Source organism: Stylophora pistillata, chromosome 13 (assembly GCF_964205215.1).
Source record: "Stylophora pistillata chromosome 13, jaStyPist1.2, whole genome shotgun sequence".
In the NCBI taxonomy this organism is placed as follows: Eukaryota; Metazoa; Cnidaria; class Anthozoa; order Scleractinia; family Pocilloporidae; genus Stylophora; species Stylophora pistillata.
In genome coordinates this window covers 7,666,120-7,685,000 of record NC_142531.1, presented here as the reverse complement: position 1 = coordinate 7,685,000, position 18,881 = coordinate 7,666,120, and the positions used below count along the sequence as shown (strand labels likewise).

The following is an 18,881-nucleotide window of genomic DNA, read 5'->3' as shown; positions in this document are numbered from 1 at the left end:
TTATTTGATTGTGATCCAGTGGTGGCATCAAGAACTCTTTTACCCAATCATAATCTTTGCCACTGTACGAAATGAACACGTCCTTTGTGAAGAAGCCATCCTCATGATCATCTGTGAAAAAATTAAGAAAAATTGCAAAACTCGTTAAAAAAACTCAAAATGTACAATAAGGGCCAGGGCCTCCGTTCGCAGATGTCGATTGTTAACAGTGCCTCTTTTACATGTGCTCCACTGCACCAGACAGTAGGATTTGCCATAAAAATGCCCGCACGCAACTTACACCGAGCCTTTTTCAACATGCCCTACTTGCCTGAGTTCATCAAGGGATTGCATATATAGAGGGAACAATTATTGTTAGTCTGTCCTTGAGGACTTGCTGTATGATATATCCTTTTGCTATGCGTATCATAAACAATGTTTTTATCACCACCATGGACTTACTCACATTTTCCAGCAGCAGCTTTCATTTTCTGCTTGCGTCTTCTCCTCCGCCACAAAATAAAGATTAAAACAAAAAGAGCCAAGGCCAAAAGCACCGCAAAAGAAATGACAATTATCAACCACAGTACCATCTTGTCATCTGATGATGAAAAAGTTACGAATGATTATTAACGACTGGATATATGTTACAAAATAAATAAATAAATGACAAAGCTAAGCCATTCCACACATAGCTTTTGAAACCCAATGAAATCAAAACGGGCGTCACTAAAATATTCTGATATAAACAAAATTTCAAAATATTTGAATTCATTAAGCAGTAGATAAAGCCCTTAAGCAGGGACCACGGAGGGGGAGGGGCTGGTAGGGCCGCCACCCTACCCCTTTTTTGTGCCCCGCCCCCACTTTTTGCGCTAAAAAGAAAAATAATTAAAATAAAAAAAAGACTTGAAACGGTATCTTCACTAATGCCGACCTATAAAGAGCAGCAAATACTGGATAAAGTATACAGAGTCACGCGACAGAAACAAAATACTATGATTTTATACCTTTTTTCGATTTTCAGTATGAAAAAATTATTTTCAATTGTCAGCCCTCCCACTTTACACCTTGCTCCATGGTCCCTGTTAAGGTAAGGATGGGGAGGGAGGGGAAAGGGAAAAGAAAAGGGGGGAAGGGGAGAGGAAGAACGGGGGTGAGCTTGGCTGGTGACGCTCCAATATTCCCATCCTGCATCTCTTTCATTTTCAGCATGCAGCTGATCAGTACAAAGTTTATTTATTTCATTTGCCATTCCATACAAAATATGATTACAAAGAAAAAAAAAGGATTAACGGCAAGAAAACCAAATAAAAGTCTATTAAGGCTTGTAAGCTTAAGTTCTCTCACAAGGGGTACAAAGTAATGTAATTTTGAGGGGGGAGGATTTGAATGTCAAATGCCACTTTAGCCAATAACAATGGAAAAACTGAACGATCAATCAAAAGTCATGGTCAAACATCACTCAAAAATCTTTTGGTGAGAACAGTCCTTTAATTAAAGGAAGCAGTCCACTAAGTCAATCAGATTATTCTATTGAGTTCATTATAGAAGAAAATGGTGTCATACCTTTTGGAATCACCTCAAGTACCACCAGATCACTTTCGATACGATACGCATCGACCACTTTGCAAGAGTAATTTCCACTATCCTCATAATCCAATTTTAACAACGTGAGTTCTGTTTGTACTTTAGGTGTACTTCCTACCTTAAGGGTGAAAAAATCATTTACTATGTAGTGTTTACTGGAATTTGACAGCACATTTCCTTTAAATGACCAATAAACACTGGTAAAAACATCCTCTTTGACCTGTTCACCGACACAAACAAGGGTTACTTTGGTCCCAACTTCAGCAGTGTATTTGGGTTTCTCTGCTTCTATTGTAGCAAGAGGATTATTTGTACCTGCAAAATCAAATGAGGTTTAGTAGTAGGTGGAAATATAGTTTAGTAAAGCTTGTTTCTACCTACATTCTTTGCTTTGTTCATCACTTATTCTTCAAACATTTTTTTCCAAATTATTTTGCAACTGGCAAAATAATTTGTTCTACATTCTAGATGTAGAACACATCAAAATACAATTTACTGACCGAAAAGTACAGTGACCACTTAAAAACTTACAAATTATAATTAGTGGTATATATGTCACTGCATCATAGTCAATATATCTTTTTTGCATTTTTATGGACCGAGATGAAATGGAGGTCCATAAAATGTACAAAAGGAATGAGTGTAAATCCGGCAATCTTGACCAAATAAGCTTGGTCACTAAAGGATTTATTAAATTGCAAAAAGATTTGCTTTACTACAAGTCAAAAATGATTTGATGAGTTTATTTCGAGAGCCAGGAAAGAAAGCCAACTGTGTTTGTTACACAAGAAACTAATGAGAGTGGTTTATGTTTTCTTAGTTTTGACTGTTTTCTACCTCCTTTGCATTTCCAACGCTGACATTTTACAAGAATTACGCACTTTGTACTGACTCAAGTGTTTCTTACACCCTATCAAAGAGGGCAATCCCAAGTGGACAAGATGGACCTATCCTGTTCAGCTCAAGTAGCCAATCAGAACAAACGATTCATTTCATTTTGCCCAAGAGCACTGCCAGAGATATAATAAATTAGTTTATTACCTTTAACATAAAGTGTTATTGTGCTGTTGTCACTTCCAAGAGCATTACGAGCTATGCAAACATAGTCCCCTGCATCATCTAATTGAACTGCCCTTATCCTCAAGTCTGATGTGCGATTTCCAGGCTGTGTTATTTTATTGTCAATGGAATATCTACGGCCTTTGCCGGTTGCAGTTATTTGTGAATTGTTTTTAAACCAAATGATGTTTGGTGTGGGACATCCCATCGCAAAACAACTCAGTGTGGGGAATTCATCAAGATGGGTACTTATTGGACTGGTGAATTTAATAGGCCATCCCTGTGGCTTTTCTGTAAGTTATAATAACAAAACAAACACAAAATATAAAAATACAATAAATTGCATTGGAAGTGCTACAGTCTTCTTGTCCCCCTTACACCACCTTGAGGTACAACTTTGGAGGATGGAGTTATTACCAGCTGCTAGCCCAACACCCAACCCCATCCTGGTGACCGCTTAATACAGATTCCATAGGTTACGACTGAAGGGGAAACAAATTTAGGACCTTGGTAACTGATTGCTTAATTAATAAAGGATGACTGCTTTAAGTACAATTCCATTCAATAAAGGTGCAACTGTACTGGGGGTCACAAGCCTACTCTGGCACAAAGTGCAGTTCACTTGCTGTTGGGGATTCTGTTGTTTTTCTCTGTCCTATCTTTGGAATGACATAATGAGTAACACCTTTGGTTATCCTGCAACCCCCTCGAGGTGACTAGCATCTAATTTCTCCTTACAATATCACCCCTGAATCACACATTTAGGTGACAAGAATAAAGGAAATGATCACCAACTAAAGAAGCTCTTGATTGTTAGACAAATTCTCCATGTCAGCACCTTAGGAAATGTATAGAGAACAGTATGGTGAATATCCATACTAATCTTAGGTTGTAAATTAATTGACTCATAGAGCATCAGTTCATTTTGTTACCTGCAAGGCACACTCGCACTTGGTCTCTCTCACCATTAGAGTAAATGCACTGATAAATTCCTTCCTGATCTTTTTGGAGAGCTCCTATCAAGACAATCATCATTAAAACCAATATCAGTGTTCAGAAGACAAGAGAAATACATTTTTTAATACATCTATTTCCTTTCAATTTCTTATGAGCTTGCACACCATTATACCTATTTTAGCTACTTTTTTATCAGCTAATCATGAAAAATTTCAAGTCCTTTAACGTCACATTGCTAGCATATCGCTAGCATTGGTTGCTAAACTTGTAGCTAAACTTGGCTTTTAGTTTAATTTGAATATTCGATTTATATAAGTATGAATGGTCAACTCTCTAACTCCCAAGATCTGATTGTTAATTCTCCACCCTAACTGCTATACATTCCCTTGTAGACTAGTGACTAGAATTTGGTGTTAAATTAAGATTAGAACCTCTACCTGATGAGTTTAATTCTAACCATTTCCACTGCATTACCGCAGTAGGGTAGGACTAGAACTGAACATATGTGAACCATGCGAGTAGTCCACCCAATAAATCCCACGCATCCCACCCCAGGGGAGGACATCCATCACACAGTAATCTCGTGTGTGGGAAATTAAGGTCTCCTACCCCTAACCCTGTAGGAGACGGGACCTCCATTTATTCGTCCCTATACGAGAAGACTAGAATATCTAACCATTTCTTGATGTTATAGAAAGGTAGCATATTCTTCTCAATTATTTTAAGACCTTGAGCGTTGGTCCAGCCGGGGCTTGAACCCTCAACCTCCCGCACATCAGTCCAGCACTCTAGGAATTGAGCTAACCAGGAGGCAGTTAGCTCAATGGATAGAGTATTCTTGTCACCTGTTTGTTGGGTAATGCATGGATATTGGAGGGAGAAGTTACATGATAATCACTTCTGAGAGTACAATAAACTGGGTTAGTTTTTCCCAGATTTACTATTAGGTGTTACCCCTTTTAATTCTTTACACCCTTACATTAGTATACATATTCTCCATACTGTTTTCTCTGCATTTCCTGAGGTGCTCACAAGGAGAGTTTATGCAATATTCAAGAACTTGTTTAGCTGTTTATCATTTCCTTTATTCTCATGACAGTAGTGTTTTATTCAGGGTAAAGAGAAATGAGATGCTAGTCACTCTTTGGGAACAAGGGTTAAACTCTCTTTCCTAACTCACTATATTACTAACATACTTACTGATTTCAAAACTTGCCCAATATTGAGATTTCTCAGTGGGTGTAAGTGAAGCACCATCTCTTCTCCACTCAAGTGTTCCAGTGATGTTCTTTCCCAGACTGACAGTACAGTTGAAAAAGACAGATTGGTTGAACTTGATGATTTGGTTCTCTACAGGACTTATTATTTGGACTCGTGGTTCAACTACTGCTAAACCTGTAAAAATTGTAAAAGAAAAATGATGTATTGAAAGAAGAGTAAAACTTTCATAACACAGTCCTTCCCTTTATGAACCATTAACTTGGACAATGTCACACTATGTCAAGGTAGTCAATTGGATTGTGTAGAAATCACATTTATAGGCATTCAGTACTACTGACCGTATTCAATGTTGAGCTGTGTTCAAGTGCTAAGCCTAATGCTTTTTGAAAGTTTAAGACTGCCACTCTTTACTAGTTCCATGGCTGTACTGGGGTGTGAGAGGGGGACACTTCCTAGTAATAGGCTAGTGGAGATGTGCCACTGAATGGGGTTGCATTTTCACACCAAGATTGACTATAATAGGGTTGCATTTTTAATAGAGTTGCTAAAAAGTAGGGTTGCACATTTTTGGGATTTTGGGGGGTATGAAAATTCTAAAAGTAATAACAGGAGTCATTTACTTAAAAATAGATTCCTGGTAGACGTATAAAAGTGGAAAGATTGGCTCTTAATAATTTGTACCTGAATTTAGTGCTGTTTTTTAATGCTTAAAATCTGCTTGTAATACATTTCATTCTTAAATTCACAACCTATGATGAAGGGCTACCACTTGAAACTTCAGCTTTTTAACTCTTTATGGTGGCCAATTTACAATTTCAACTTAGTTGATAAAACCAAATCAAACATTAACCAGTTGCACAACAGACCAAACTCCTTTTGGACCAGAACAAAGTCCACAAAAACATCTGCCCTGACTAACAAGGGGACTACAATTAGCCACGCACAGTTGAGGCTAATTTAGAGCTGTATTCTGCGACTGGAATTCTTCATATAGTGACGAGTTGCTTTCTCAAGCATGTTTGACAAGTTTGTTTAATAGGCAGTTGCAGGACATCGCAATCTTTATGTTCAAAGTTAAAAATAAGCTTCTTCCCAAAAATATTGTTGATCTTTTTTAAGGAATCACCTTCCAGTTCTAACTTGAGAAATTCAGACTCTTTTATTCATAGAATAAATTCATTAAAATTTGGGAAGCACTCCCTAGGATACTTTTTGGCCATTCCTTTGGGCAAAACTATCAAGTAAGAACAGGGCCATAACTTACTTATCAACATTCAAAGCAAATATCAGGAGGGAGAATCTGGCTACATTAATTGCTGATGGCAGCTGCATAAACTGTCACCCTTGCGATTCTTAATTGACGGGAGCCTAATTGTTATTTTATTATAATTGTCAAGTACCAATTGATTTTAAGCATAGGCAATTTAACTTAATGGAAAATTTTCACTGTAATCCATATATTTATACACCTTTTATATATTGTGGGAGTAAAAAGACAAATAAACTACAAATTCATCCCTGCAAGCCTGTTCCATTGCCCACTCATCAAGTCATTTCCCCTGATGAGTGGGCAACCACGAAACAGGCTTGTAGGGATGAACTTGTAGTTTATTTGTCTTTTTCCTCCCACAATATATACATACATTGCTCTACTTCTATGTATTGAGCACTGTTTCACAAAAATCAGTTTACACTTTATACACCTGTCATATATTTATACACCTGTACTGAATATCTTAGTGTGATTTTTAGATTTTAGTGAAATTTTAAGTGTACCTAATTAGTAGACCACTTATGGTCAGAGAGAAGATTTGACATGATAATAAAGTTACTGACTGTCTGACTGACTATAATTGACTAAAATGGGGTTCGGGTTCTGAGAGGCCAGCAGCACATACCCAGCACAAAAATTGACCTAGGTACCCCCTCTGCCACAGGGGGGGTTGTACTTTATAAAAGCTAAGGTATGCTTAAATTATTTGAATATATCAACAAAGTTAAAATGGTAAATTGGTCACGGTTACAATTATAAAAGCTGACGTTTCGAGCATTAGCCCTTTGTCGGAGCGACGAACCTGTATAATGACTTTCAGCAGGCATGTTGTTGGCATGCAAGTGTTATAATATTCTGACTGAGTGTTCTAGTCACCATGTTTGATTGGTGAAATCAAGGAAGGCAAAGGGGACAAGAAACACATGAACTCATTTTTAAACTTACAATATTCAATATTCTTGGAAAGCTTCTTTGTGTGAGATTTGCATAACTTATCCCTCAACTCATTTTGATTATTAATCACAGTTACTGTAGTCAACATTCTTGGAAAGCTCATTTGTGTGAGATTAACACAACTTATAAACGAACTTTGAAACTTTATTACAACATTCAATATTCTTCAAGAGCTTATTTGTTGTGAAATGTTGTTTCAAACAACTAAAACCCTTGAAAAAAATTGATATTATAAACATGAGGTTTTCAAGGTGGCTAGTTACCCCTCAACTATATGCTACCTGCCTATTGGTTATAACCTTTTAAACCTTGAGGATTGGATGAATCATATAATTTCTTCCTACACTATTATTACACTGCTCTTATGCACTTATGCATCCTAATTTCACAAAAAAATGTAAAATTCACATTCCTGCGTAGTTAACGCTAATGGCATGAAACATTCTCAATTTATCTACTTTACACAGGAATTAATGAGCTCTTCAAATTTATCCTGCAGATAGTAACAGCAGGTAAGGGACATTAGGTTACAATTGCAGGGCACAGCAAGCATCATCTTTGCACCAGCACAAAAAAGCGCAATTTTTTGTAACGATAATTTCCTCTGATCAAAATTCTGCTTAAATCTCACGAAACACATCTAACATCATTCTACCCAATTTTTCTGATTTTGATTCAGCTGACAAGTTAAAACTGGAACGAAACTGTTAGCAAGAGTATTCCTTCCCAAAGCGCAGATTAACTGTGCGCTAATTTCTCAGCAACCATAATACTGCGAAGTGTGCTTGAGTGATGTAGAAACCAAGTTCTAGCAAAGTCTCGTGATTTTCAAGCGGTACAGATTAGTGGATCTCGATACAAATTATGGACTACGAGTCCAGCTGCCTGTTCCGTTCCTGCTACGGGACTAATATTCACTCTGTGTGGCCATTAACTTTATGAAGGGCTACAGTGCCACAGAAAAAAACTGAGATAATCTTGATGAAGTACTAACAGAAATGAATATGCATGCAGCTTCTAGACAAGCCATGGTGAACCACGAGCTCATTTGCCAGTGCCATCGGCATGTGTGCGCTGCTGTGGTAGAGGTATGGGAAATTTTCAGAAAATTGTGCGAAACTTCAACGTTAGGGATTGTCGACTCTTAGCTTCGCTCCCAGGCAAATGGGAAACCAAATGGGGACGTTACTCTCCAGCGCTTTTCTAAACAAAATCGAGAGAGAACTGTAATTTTACACATTTCGCTCATCGGTATGTTTACAGCGAATGCACATGAGTGATTTTTATAAATGATCTAGCTGTTTACGTACGCAATCTTCATCGAATTCGTCTGAACTGATCATAACCCTTACCGTCAAAGAGGACTATCAGCATAAATACTGTCTTGTATAATTGTTGAGTAGCTCGCAGCATCTTCCTTCAGTCCGGCATAAAATTCCACCGCAGACAGTGTTTTTTGTCTAACGGCACGACCTACAAATAAAAAATGTTGTGAGAAATTTATTCGCCCCGCCTCATCTCCTCGGTACTTCAGCAGGGACGAGAGGGTCGGGGTGAGTAGAATGCGTGACAAAGATTTTCTCTCGATCTCGTAACGATACTTCCAAAGAAACTGAATTATAGGTCTAAAGTAATACTTCGTTTCATAATACAACTTTTGAGTGCCATTCAAGTTTTCACAAGTTTGCCTCTAGGTTAGTCCAGTCTAGTGGCAGTCCAATCCAGTCCACTGATATTATCTAGTTCAAGGTTGAATGTAATGGTCGGCAACTGTTATTATTACACGACTCGGGCAGTCAGAGGGCCAATAACTAAAATCAACCAATCAAAATGCTCTATTGCCGGTCCAATATTCTCTAAGTATTGGACCGGGCACTGTCCCGAATGGTCCCGAATGATACCGCACTTGTGTCCCTTTGAACTTCAGTCGTATAATAAATCTCTTATTAACCAAGCTTGCTCGGGACCGTACTGGAAGAATATCGGCCCTCGGTCTTTTTTGTACGGACCTCGCTGCGCTCGGTCCGTACTGTCAAGACCTCGGGCCGATATTCTACTCGCGCTATGAATTCGATATAGGCGAAGTAGCGGAAACAAAAAGGATGCATGCGTCACATCCTCTCTCACTTAAGAATCACTGGAGACACCATCAAGCTCAAAGGTAACAAACTCTATAGGGGTGCAATATTGAAGAATCCAAACAGGAAGACATTTAGCCTTCCATCCAGTTTTGGACACACCCGTCGTCGTTTAGTCTCTTACGAAGCCGTTTTGTATGAGTAAAATTTCAAAGAGGAGATAGCGTAGAAGTGATCGATACAACTCATTGTTCGATTTATCTCATAAATATCTCTTTTAAAGCCAGTTTTCATCAAATGCCTCTTTTAGCATTAACTTCGTATAGACTCAGTGAAGGAAACTAACACCAACTTTAACAGTGTTAAAATATTTTTCAGTATACATATTTTAATTTTTAAATCAAAGTGTGAAATTTTTTTCTCCGACCATTTTTCCGGGAGTTTTGCTTGATTACATCCTTTATTATGCGTGGGAGGGTTAAATCATTAACTCTCGGTCAAGTCTAAGGGTAAAATAAACTCTTTAGCAACTCAGTTTGTAATTTTTTTTCCCCGCCTTAGTGGATCATAAATTCCTCTGATAAGTTGACAATACGTATGTCCTAATTGAAATCTCAATGAAGAATTTATAAAAAAAACTTTTCCCTTTCACTTAAGAATCTATTTAAGTTTATACAACGAACTGAATATTAAGCGCTGTGCAATTAATTTTTGCAATGCTTCCTTACGTCTCACATTGATACTTAGTCCAGCGAGTGTTCGATCGCAGATTACGTCAATACGTGGTAACAAAATGAAGGACACACTTGCCCATATTATGACGTCGGCTGTGAACCATAAGTGAACCGACTAACGGCGACACAAAATGAAATTCCGTGTTCACCCCTTGTAACAGACGTCATTACTCTCTTTACGGAATCTGTTTGTCAAGTATAAAAGTGGAAATAGTAAAAGGACCACTCATCCGAAACAAGCTCTGTACCACTGAGTTGCGATCGCTATCCGTTGAAACTCGAGCGCGCAGGAAGAGTTCAGCACCGAATCCCACCTGTTTGCGCCACTGACAAGTTTAAAAGTTTGAAAAAATTGAAGGTACTGTGTTTTCTTTCTAGCTGAAACTCTTAGAGAATTAAAGTTATCAACGAACTAATTCACAGTCAGGTTAACAAGTACCTCAACGCAAGTCAAACATAGCAAGAAGTGAAAAACCGGGTATTTCAAAGCTGGTAACATTCTGTTTCGTAGGTCATGGTCTAAAGAGATCAGGAATTTACTACTTTTTATCAATTCCACCATGAATTCAGAAATGCATGTTTTGAAACGCAAAATAGATTGGTTAGCGTAAATTACTTATTTTGTTGCATAACAAAGGACCGTGTGAAATATTGTTACTTGTTATATTGTCACGAAAATTTTACTCCACAAACCATAGTTAACTATGCACAAACTAAAATCAACTTAAAGATTTCCTTTCCATGGAGGACGAAATCGAATCGTAACTGTTCCGCGGGAAACTTCAAAAACTCAGCACATGGTTGATTTACGTCCGAAAGGACGTCATGTTCAATCTCGTTTACGCACGAGTACTCTAGATGATTGAATATTTTATTGAAATTTAAATTGTGGACAATGGTCCCGCTAGGGACGGAATCCACCATGGGTAAGCTCGTTTGTGTCCTTAAATGTCAAGCAACATTATCGTGACTCTTTTCATAGACTTATCGCAATGACACCTATATTGGTTCGAACAACATGATACAACGTGATATAAACAATACTCGGAGAGTGAGGCCTTCGAGGCCTATCAGAACACAAACAGATCCTTGGACTAGCATGCCACACCACGTAGCGTTAATAAAAATACGTGAATCCAACTGAGCGCACAAGGAATTACCTATGGTGCACCTCTCTCTTTCTAATTTGTCGCAACATGGACAAAATTTGATCAAAACCTGTCAAATGATACGTCCAACAGTGAAAAGTTCTTATAAGTAAACTGGGCTTTAATCTTTTCACAGCGCATGGGGGCCCAGTGGCAATCTAATTCTGTGCACGTGCGTCTTCATTTTAATGTTCCCTGCCGATTCTCAAAAACAGTCACAGGTCAGCGGCCTGGAATCTTTCCAATCTCTAGTCGTATATAAGCATGTTTGAAAGTAATCTGTACTTGAGCACCTTATTTTCTGGGATAACTCCAAAGCAGACGGACTCTTGTAAATGAGAACACTTTCAAAAGTATAATCATTAGGGGAAACAAAAGCTTCTCCTTTTTTCTCATTGCAGTTTTGTGTTAATATTTCGTTCTCCTGGAAACAGTCTTCCGAGGGACTCGTATACGATAAATTCGAAAATGCTTCAACAACATCAGATAGTTTCAAGGAAAAGAAGTTGCGATGAAGCTATGAATGGATGTTCAGAGAAAAAGGAAAAATTGCATTCTATAACAGAAAGAGCTGAGACAACCACAGCCAAACCAGACAAAGAAGATGGCATTGGAATGTCCGTGGAAATACGCACACAAGAACTTTACTCAAAATACCCGGATGATGAGGTATGAATGCCCAAGTCTGTCTCTTTGATATGACTTTAGATAGCTTAAGCACCAGACGTTCTTGACAACACGAACGGCAGAGAAGCCGCGTAAGTCTGGATCGAGGCCTCCGTTCTTGGCGCGAAATAGGAAGGTTAAGCAGTCGACGTTTTTCAGACACGGACTTCTACCCGTGTTAACATGTCTTTGCTAAAAGATGCTAGAGATATGACCTTAATGAGCAAGGGAATAAGTTTCTTTACCCCACTCTCTTGACAGAATAAATAATTCGTCAATTTATTAGGCGACTTGAAATTTACCACTTCATAGTTGTGTAAACAATGCGAACAAACGAGCGAGCATGAAGTTTTCAGTGCATGATCTGGATGCCTAGAGGACCATTTCTCTTTTTCTAAATTCGTTAACCACAGCGAGATTTGTTATTCTTATGTTTGTAGTCGGTTGCTCAAAACCTGGCATAGATGCATACGATATACAATGTGCAGTTACAAAATACAACCGATGCAGAAAGACAATCATCTATCTCATTTTGCACTTTGTTATTGTATCTAAATGTCGCTTAAGTGTCTTAATTCTAAATTATCGCTCAAAGTAATTTGTGATAAGCTTAAACCCGGTTTAAAAAAATCTTAGTTCTGCATTTGATGATTCAAATGGACATGAAATCAAAGGACTTAAATCACCCAGACTTGGCGAGAAAATTGTCTGCCATTGTCGAATCCCGTTTAATCTATCGATTAAGCAAAAACCACTTTACGCGCTACGAAAACGTTTTTTAATCACTTAATGAAAAGCAGAAGAGCTTTTTATGGTTTTGAGTCCACAATTTATCTCCTATAAACAAATTAACAGCATATTTTTGCGGCGTCCTACCTTCAACCTGAAAAGTGGCGTTCTGGCGTCTGCGACGTAACCACGCGAACGTCATGACATGCGCAGTATGTACATAGTTCCTCTAATGACTTCCGGTAGGCGTTCGTGACCTCAAGAACGTCTGGTGCTAAAAGTGCACCTAGACCCAAAATTTTTTTTTCGCTTAACGAAATAAGCTTATTTTTTGGAGTATTTCTGTGCAAAAATTTTATAATTTGCTCAAATCTTTAATTTTCTATGCCCAGTCAAAATACGGAAACTCGGCCGCCATCTTGCCCCACGACCGAGTTTAAAGAAGAATGGCTCTAGCGGGTAATGTGACGTCAAATCGAGAACACGAAAGTCTGCATCTCACACATTTTCACTTGTTTGGGAAGATTGTCGTCGATATTGTCCGAAATATGCCGACTAGGTGTGTTGTATGAAGAATGTATGAAGCGTGATACCCTCTTGCAAATTTCGCACGTTGCTACATCCTTCTACAACACACTTAGTCGGCATATTTTCGGACAATTATCGACTACAACCTTCCCAAACAAGTAAAAATGTGTGAAATGCAGACTTTCGTGTTCTCGATTTGACGTCACATTACCCACTAGAGCCATTCCTCTTTAAACTCGGTCGTGGGGCAAGATGGCGGCCGATTTTCCGTATTTTGACTGGGCATAGAAAATTGAAGATTTGAGCAAATAAAAAATTTTTTGCGCAGAAATACTCAAAAAAATAAGCTTACTTCGTTAAGCGAAAAGAATGTTTTGGGTGTAGGTGCACTTTAAGCTCTCTTTTATTGCTGCGCAGCGAGCGTAGCAACATAATCAAGATTTAAGAAGAATGTATTAGGGGAGTTTGAATTCTCGAATTATCAAGAATAAAAAGAAACTGATCATGAAAAGTAGAGGTTTATTAAAAGCAAATTCAATGTTAGTGTCGAATAATTATTCTCGTAGACAATTATTTAACGTGTTTATTCGATGACTCGTATTCACAACTATGCTTAATCAGAAAGCACATGAGTAATTATTTTAAAAGCCTCGTGATCAACTGTCAATCATAAACGTCCTTTGAACTCTGTACAAACAAAACAGAAACAAAACCCTATGGGAGCTAATAAGTTTCACGACAGTTAGTTTTTTGTCTTTTAGGGGAGTGAAATTCTACCTTGCTGTATACAATCATTTTTACGTAAAGACCTACGACTCAAGCCCGGAGAAGCGGACGGTAACCTCTTGAAGGTCCACAGAGAACATGGGAGAAGTCCAAAAACAATGACTGTACACTGCACAGGAACCAGTCAGAATGATAAACTAACATGTAAGGAAATAGAGACCGACTAGCTTCCAGTCGCCTCCTAAATGTACTCAAAAAAGGACTTTTACCCTAACTTATTAGAGATGAATTATTCAAGATTTATGTTCATCATGTTGAGTGGAGGTCGTCGACCACGCAGTAAGGCGTAAGCTACTGTCAAATATTGAATTCTCCTTTCTAGCTGCTATACAGTTGAGAATTTGGTGTTACATCTATTCTATTTAACATTCTTTTGCTATATAAACACCTAGACGATTTCTTCTGTAAGTTTGTGGATTGTTCTCGCCGCTTGTTCGCTGGATATTTAAAAAAATTCACACTTGATTTCCGCTTTTTTTTAATTAAAGGGTCTCTTGCTTTTCGCGTATTTTACAAGCCTCACGTTGAGAGATCACCTAAATTTTTTCCATTGAGCTTTTCCGAACTCATCTGCTTCATTTACAGCGTTCCTCATGGAAAAAGACCAAGACACAAGCCATCAAGTCTTTAGGTATTGGTCTGGAGAGGATAATTATTACCTGGCTGTAAGGAAGGCCCACCCTGATGTTATCTTTCGTGTAAGTTTAATACCTAGTATATCTTAATAAGACAATCAATTCTACAAAAAAAAATTAGAAACAGGTAGATGAAGGGGATCTCCCAAGGATATCTTTTTGGTAAGGTAAAGACGGATGCATTCTGGCGCATTTTCAGGGCCAAAATCTAATTAAATATTACCGAAGACTGCATTCGTCGGACATTCGTAAAAGAGATTAACATACCAACTTATCTTTATCTTTTGTCGTTGGTGTGTAAGTCATATCACAAAGAAATGTTTCACTGTTTATTTACCAGTTTAAGTCCTCACTCTCAACAGAGCATTACGGACTGCAACCCACCCATCCCACCCCGGGGGAGGACATCCATCACACAGTGATCTCGTGCGTGGGAAATTAACGTCTCCTACCCCTAACCCTGCAGGAGACGGGACCTACGGTTTATTCGTCCTTATCCGAAAGAAAATAACTGGAATTTCGACTCAAAAGTGCCAGCCACGAACAGTCGGTGCCTTGCCTCGACAAAGTTCGAAAACATTGATAGAGAATATAGGAAATGATCGCCAACTACCGTAGCCCTCGATCGTCAAATAAATTCTCCTTTCAAGTACCATACCAAATGTTTGGAAAACAGTACGGAGAAAATGCATACTGATGTTGGAAGGGTAAAGGATAAAGCTACCTTTGTTTACATTATGACGTCGCTCATTTGACTGAAGGCTTGACAACAATTAAATCGTCTTGGAGGGAATTATTTTTCACATAACTTACTCGATTTGAAAATGTACTTAGTCATTCTATGTGATATTCTAGGCAATATTTTGCTCTTGTTCATTGGACGGTGCCTCTTTTTCTTTTTACCTCAGAAACTTGAAAAATTTTCCGGAAACGTTAAATATTTGTTCCGTGTCAGAGCAGTCAACAATAACAAGGAGTACTACACAATCCAGTCCGTAAAAAACGATGAGTACCTGTACTGTGATAAGGATGGTAAAGTCAGTATGAAGGCAGCAGGTGAAAAGATGAGCAATGGAGTACCTGAAGATCGGGCTATGTGGTTTTCCTTCTTAAGTGATTCAGTCCACGTTCAGCAACAGGCGACGGTGTTTGCTCAGATGGAGTGTTGGAGTGTTCCACGCAACGACTACGAAGATACGGGAGAAAAGAAAACCACCGACCCTGAAAAGGGGCCTGCTGATGACTCGGAAAAAGGAGCCCCGACTGGTCCAGAAGAACAGCAGATAAAGGATACTGACCAAGGTAAAAGGGATGGCCATGAAGGACTGGAGAATGGAGACCTTGACCCGGGTAAACTAGAGCACCTTGCAGGAGGAAACTCTGAGGGCTTGAAGGATGTGTGCGACGAAGATCAAAGGGAAGGAGACTCCAGGGAATCTGGGGAAGGAAACTCCGGAAAACCCAAGCCTGAGGGGAACTCCCAAAAATCATCATAGGGTAACTCTGATGAAGCAGAGGAGGATAACGCTGTAAATAAAGAGAAGCTTACTTCAGTGTAAAACCAAAGGTGGAAAATGAAGTAGTAAGAAGAGTTTGTTAGATACTTGAAGGCGTGCACGAGTTTGAAGTTGTTAGCTGAAGAGGCGAAGTACAGCCTGAGGGTTGATCACATAATTAAGGGGCTAACCATGAGAAAACCATGCCAAAGGTGCTACAGTGCACATCACAGAATTAGCTCAAACTTTCCACATAGGCATAACATGGTGAAGTATTGGTAGATATGGTATTAGTTTAGTTCAAGCTTCTTTCTTTTCTTGTTTTTCAGGGGGGTACGGTACCCTTGAACAGCCAAATCTACACTGAAATATGTTCAAATTTTGTGTTTTTTTCAATGACAATATTTCTGGCAAATTGTACAGCAATCCAGGTGAAACAAAATTCTCACAAACTACTATGTATACACTATTAAACAATGACAACATAATTAGTGTGACTCTTCTTTGTTACATTTTCCATAGCATTATTTCACATGTCATATGCTAATGAGAAAAATTATGCAAATTTCTTGAGTTTTTAAAAAAAAGTTTAAAAGTTTTCGCAGAGCTTCAAGTAAAATGAAATGCTTGATACTTTACGCAGAGGTATTTTCTTTTCCTCTGCTATAAAAAACTTCTGGGTATTGCAATAGCTTGAGAGAAATACGGAGGTTTTAATGGTCACCAGTTGCTCACCGATCGTAGTACTGACTTAAGATAATCAAACAACAACAAACATATGAAACATATGTGTGAACTGCGGTTATGAGACGTATATGAGCACGATCCTTCGCAGTAAAGCACTATTTGAGCAATAGTGGAAATCAGACCTGAAAAAAATTTCAGGCCTGTACGGGATTCGAACCACTGACCTCTGCGATACTAGTGCAGCGCTCTACCAATTGAGCTAACAAGCCAACTGGGAGCAGGCCATCAAATTAATTCGAATTAATTTGATGGCCTGCTCCCAGTTGGCTTGTTAGCTCAATTGGTAGAGCGCTGCACTAGTATCGCAGAGGTCAGTGGTTCGAATCCCGTACAGGCCTGAAATTTTTTTCAGGTCTGATTTCCACTATTGCTCAAATAGTGCTTTACTGCGAAGGATCGTGTTCATATACGTCTCATAACCGCAGTTCACACATGTTTCATATGTTTGTTGTTGTTTGATTTATCATATATGGGTTTATATCGAATTAATTTGATGGCCTGCTCCCAGTTGGCTTGTTAGCTCAATTGGTAGAGCGCTGCACTAGTATCGCAGAGGTCAGTGGTTCGAATCCCGTACAGGCCTGAAATTTTTTTCAGGTCTGATTTCCACTATTGCTCAAATAGTGCTTTACTGCGAAGGATCATGCTCATATACGTCTCATAACCGCAGTTCACACATATGTTTCATATGTTTGTTGTTGTTTGATTTATCATCTACGGGTTTATATCGAATTAATTTGATGGCCTGCTCCCAGTTGGCTTGTTAGCTCAATTGGTAGAGCGCTGCACTAGTATCGCAGAGGTCAGTGGTTCGAATCCCGTACAGGCCTGAAATTTTTTTCAGGTCTGATTTCCACTACTGCTCAAATAGTGCTTTACTGCGAAGGATCGTGCTCATATACGTCTCATAACCGCAGTTCACACATATGTTTCATATGTTTGTTGTTGTTTGATTTATCATCTACGGGTTTATATCGAATTAATTTGATGGCCTGCTCCCAGTTGGCTTGTTAGCTCAATTGGTAGAGCGCTGCACTAGTATCGCAGAGGTCAGTGGTTCGAATCCCGTACAGGCCTGAAATTTTTTTCAGGTCTGATTTCCACTATTGCTCAAATAATGCTTTACTGCGAAGGATCGTGCTCATATATGACTTAAGATAATACTACAATTCATGACGATTGGTTACATTTCCCGGGTACTTTTGAAAGAAATTGCAAGATAAACTTCTCAATAGGAGATTCTAACCTTCTCTGTACATTGTTATGTTTCCACGAGATAATATCTGCCATAAAACCGTCCAAAAGTGCACATTCCGTTGCCGTTCGGAAAGACTGAGTGGTGCGATAAAACACAAGCTGCGACTTATTTCTCAGATTTGTTGTTGTTGAAAAGGCCAGTACTCTAATGCCCATTTTGATATTTAAATTGACAACATAAAGATTACGACAGAACGGCCAAAACTCAACCACGACTCTTTCACTTTTCATCCGCCATAATGCCTTATGCGCCTGCAATAACAAAACTGACCTGCGGTAAAAAAGTGGTTTGTGTAATCAACGGGAAGTGTTCTTTTGCTTGATGCTTTCGAAAATGGTTTGCTTTGATGTCATGTTTGCATTTACAAATTTCGTAATTTTGCTTCGTCTGGCAAACGGTAAGCTTTTTTTAAATTTATTTTAAAGCTTTATAAGGTGATACAAAGAGCTTTTCGTTGTATACTTATATATTAAGAACCAAGACATCTTCCAATATCACATAACGTAGAAAGAAATAGATCTGCAAATTTGTTGCAGAGCCCCGTGTCTGGAGATGGGACGAAATTTGAATCTTTAACAAACATTTTTCAGAAAAATGTGTTGTTATTCTTATGAAGTGCCCTTGGAGAACACGCGTGATAACGGGCATTGGTAACAGGTATCTCCGCTCTAGCTGCTTATTAGCTCCGCTCCATTTTTTTATCAATAGTTTGAAAGTTCCTTCTGTAAGTCCACAACCTGAAAATTTTTCTCTCGCATGGACTCTCGTTCTCCTCTCCCAACAAGGGCATCGAACATATCTTCTTCTTCTAACACAGTCTTCTTGTTTAAAGAAAGCTTCCCACTCAAAGCGACCGATGCGAGACGCTGTGAAAAGTATGATGTAACTTGCTGCACGTTGAGCCAGTCTTTAAAAGAAAACAATTTTACGCCATCTGGTCCACGAAGTGACTTCAAGTTTGAGACAACAACGGCAGGGTCGCTCTTATTTCCTCTCTCTTATCCATCAAAAACAGCCTGTTTAAGGAGGTACTCTTTGACATA

The 18,881-nt window shown here is 38.7% G+C and overlaps 2 protein-coding genes across 4 annotated transcripts in view; one reads left to right on the top strand and one right to left on the bottom strand.

Moving 5' to 3' along the window:
• Positions 1–18,881, bottom strand: part of LOC111339893 (uncharacterized) — a 62,943-nt gene that overhangs the window by 1,190 nt on the left and 42,872 nt on the right. Inside the window, exons 1-8 of one of the 3 annotated variants that reach the window (XM_088742254.1) lie at positions 17,827–18,082; positions 8,386–8,506; positions 4,786–4,980; positions 3,561–3,644; positions 2,611–2,919; positions 1,549–1,884; positions 446–580; positions 1–111 (exon numbers count right to left, since the gene is read on the bottom strand). The exon at positions 1–111 is cut by the window's left edge and continues 1,190 nt beyond it. In XM_088742254.1, coding sequence (XP_088598380.1) covers positions 1–111; positions 446–580; positions 1,549–1,884; positions 2,611–2,919; positions 3,561–3,644; positions 4,786–4,980; positions 8,386–8,446 — 1,231 coding nt within the window. In that variant the 5' untranslated portion in view covers positions 8,447–8,506; positions 17,827–18,082. Of the gene's footprint in view, positions 112–445; positions 581–1,548; positions 1,885–2,610; positions 2,920–3,560; positions 3,645–4,785; positions 4,981–8,027; positions 8,237–8,385; positions 8,513–17,826; positions 18,083–18,881 lie in introns of those variants that run through there. The other 2 variants (XM_088742253.1, XM_022946621.2) reach the window with 2 other exon arrangements.
• LOC111339896 (uncharacterized) lies at positions 10,046–16,471 on the top strand. Its single transcript, XM_022946624.2, has 5 exons — positions 10,046–10,203; positions 11,395–11,662; positions 13,678–13,846; positions 14,288–14,400; positions 15,246–16,471. Exons 2-5 carry the CDS (start codon positions 11,462–11,464, stop codon positions 15,831–15,833), a joined length of 1,071 nt encoding a protein of 356 aa, XP_022802359.2. The 5' UTR covers positions 10,046–10,203; positions 11,395–11,461; the 3' UTR covers positions 15,834–16,471.

What these genes read in the sequence shown, in the direction of transcription:
- LOC111339896 (XM_022946624.2), top strand. Translation starts at nt 11,462, where the DNA reads ATGCTTCAACAACATCAGATAGTTTCAAGGAAAAGAAGTTGCGATGAA. An exon ending in CAAAATACCCGGATGATGAG is followed by an intron (nt 11,663 to 13,677) that starts GTATGAATGCCC and finishes TTTGTCTTTTAG; the next exon opens with GGGAGTGAAATTCTACCTTG. An exon ending in ACCCTGATGTTATCTTTCGT is followed by an intron (nt 14,401 to 15,245) that starts GTAAGTTTAATA and finishes TTTTTACCTCAG; the next exon opens with AAACTTGAAAAATTTTCCGG.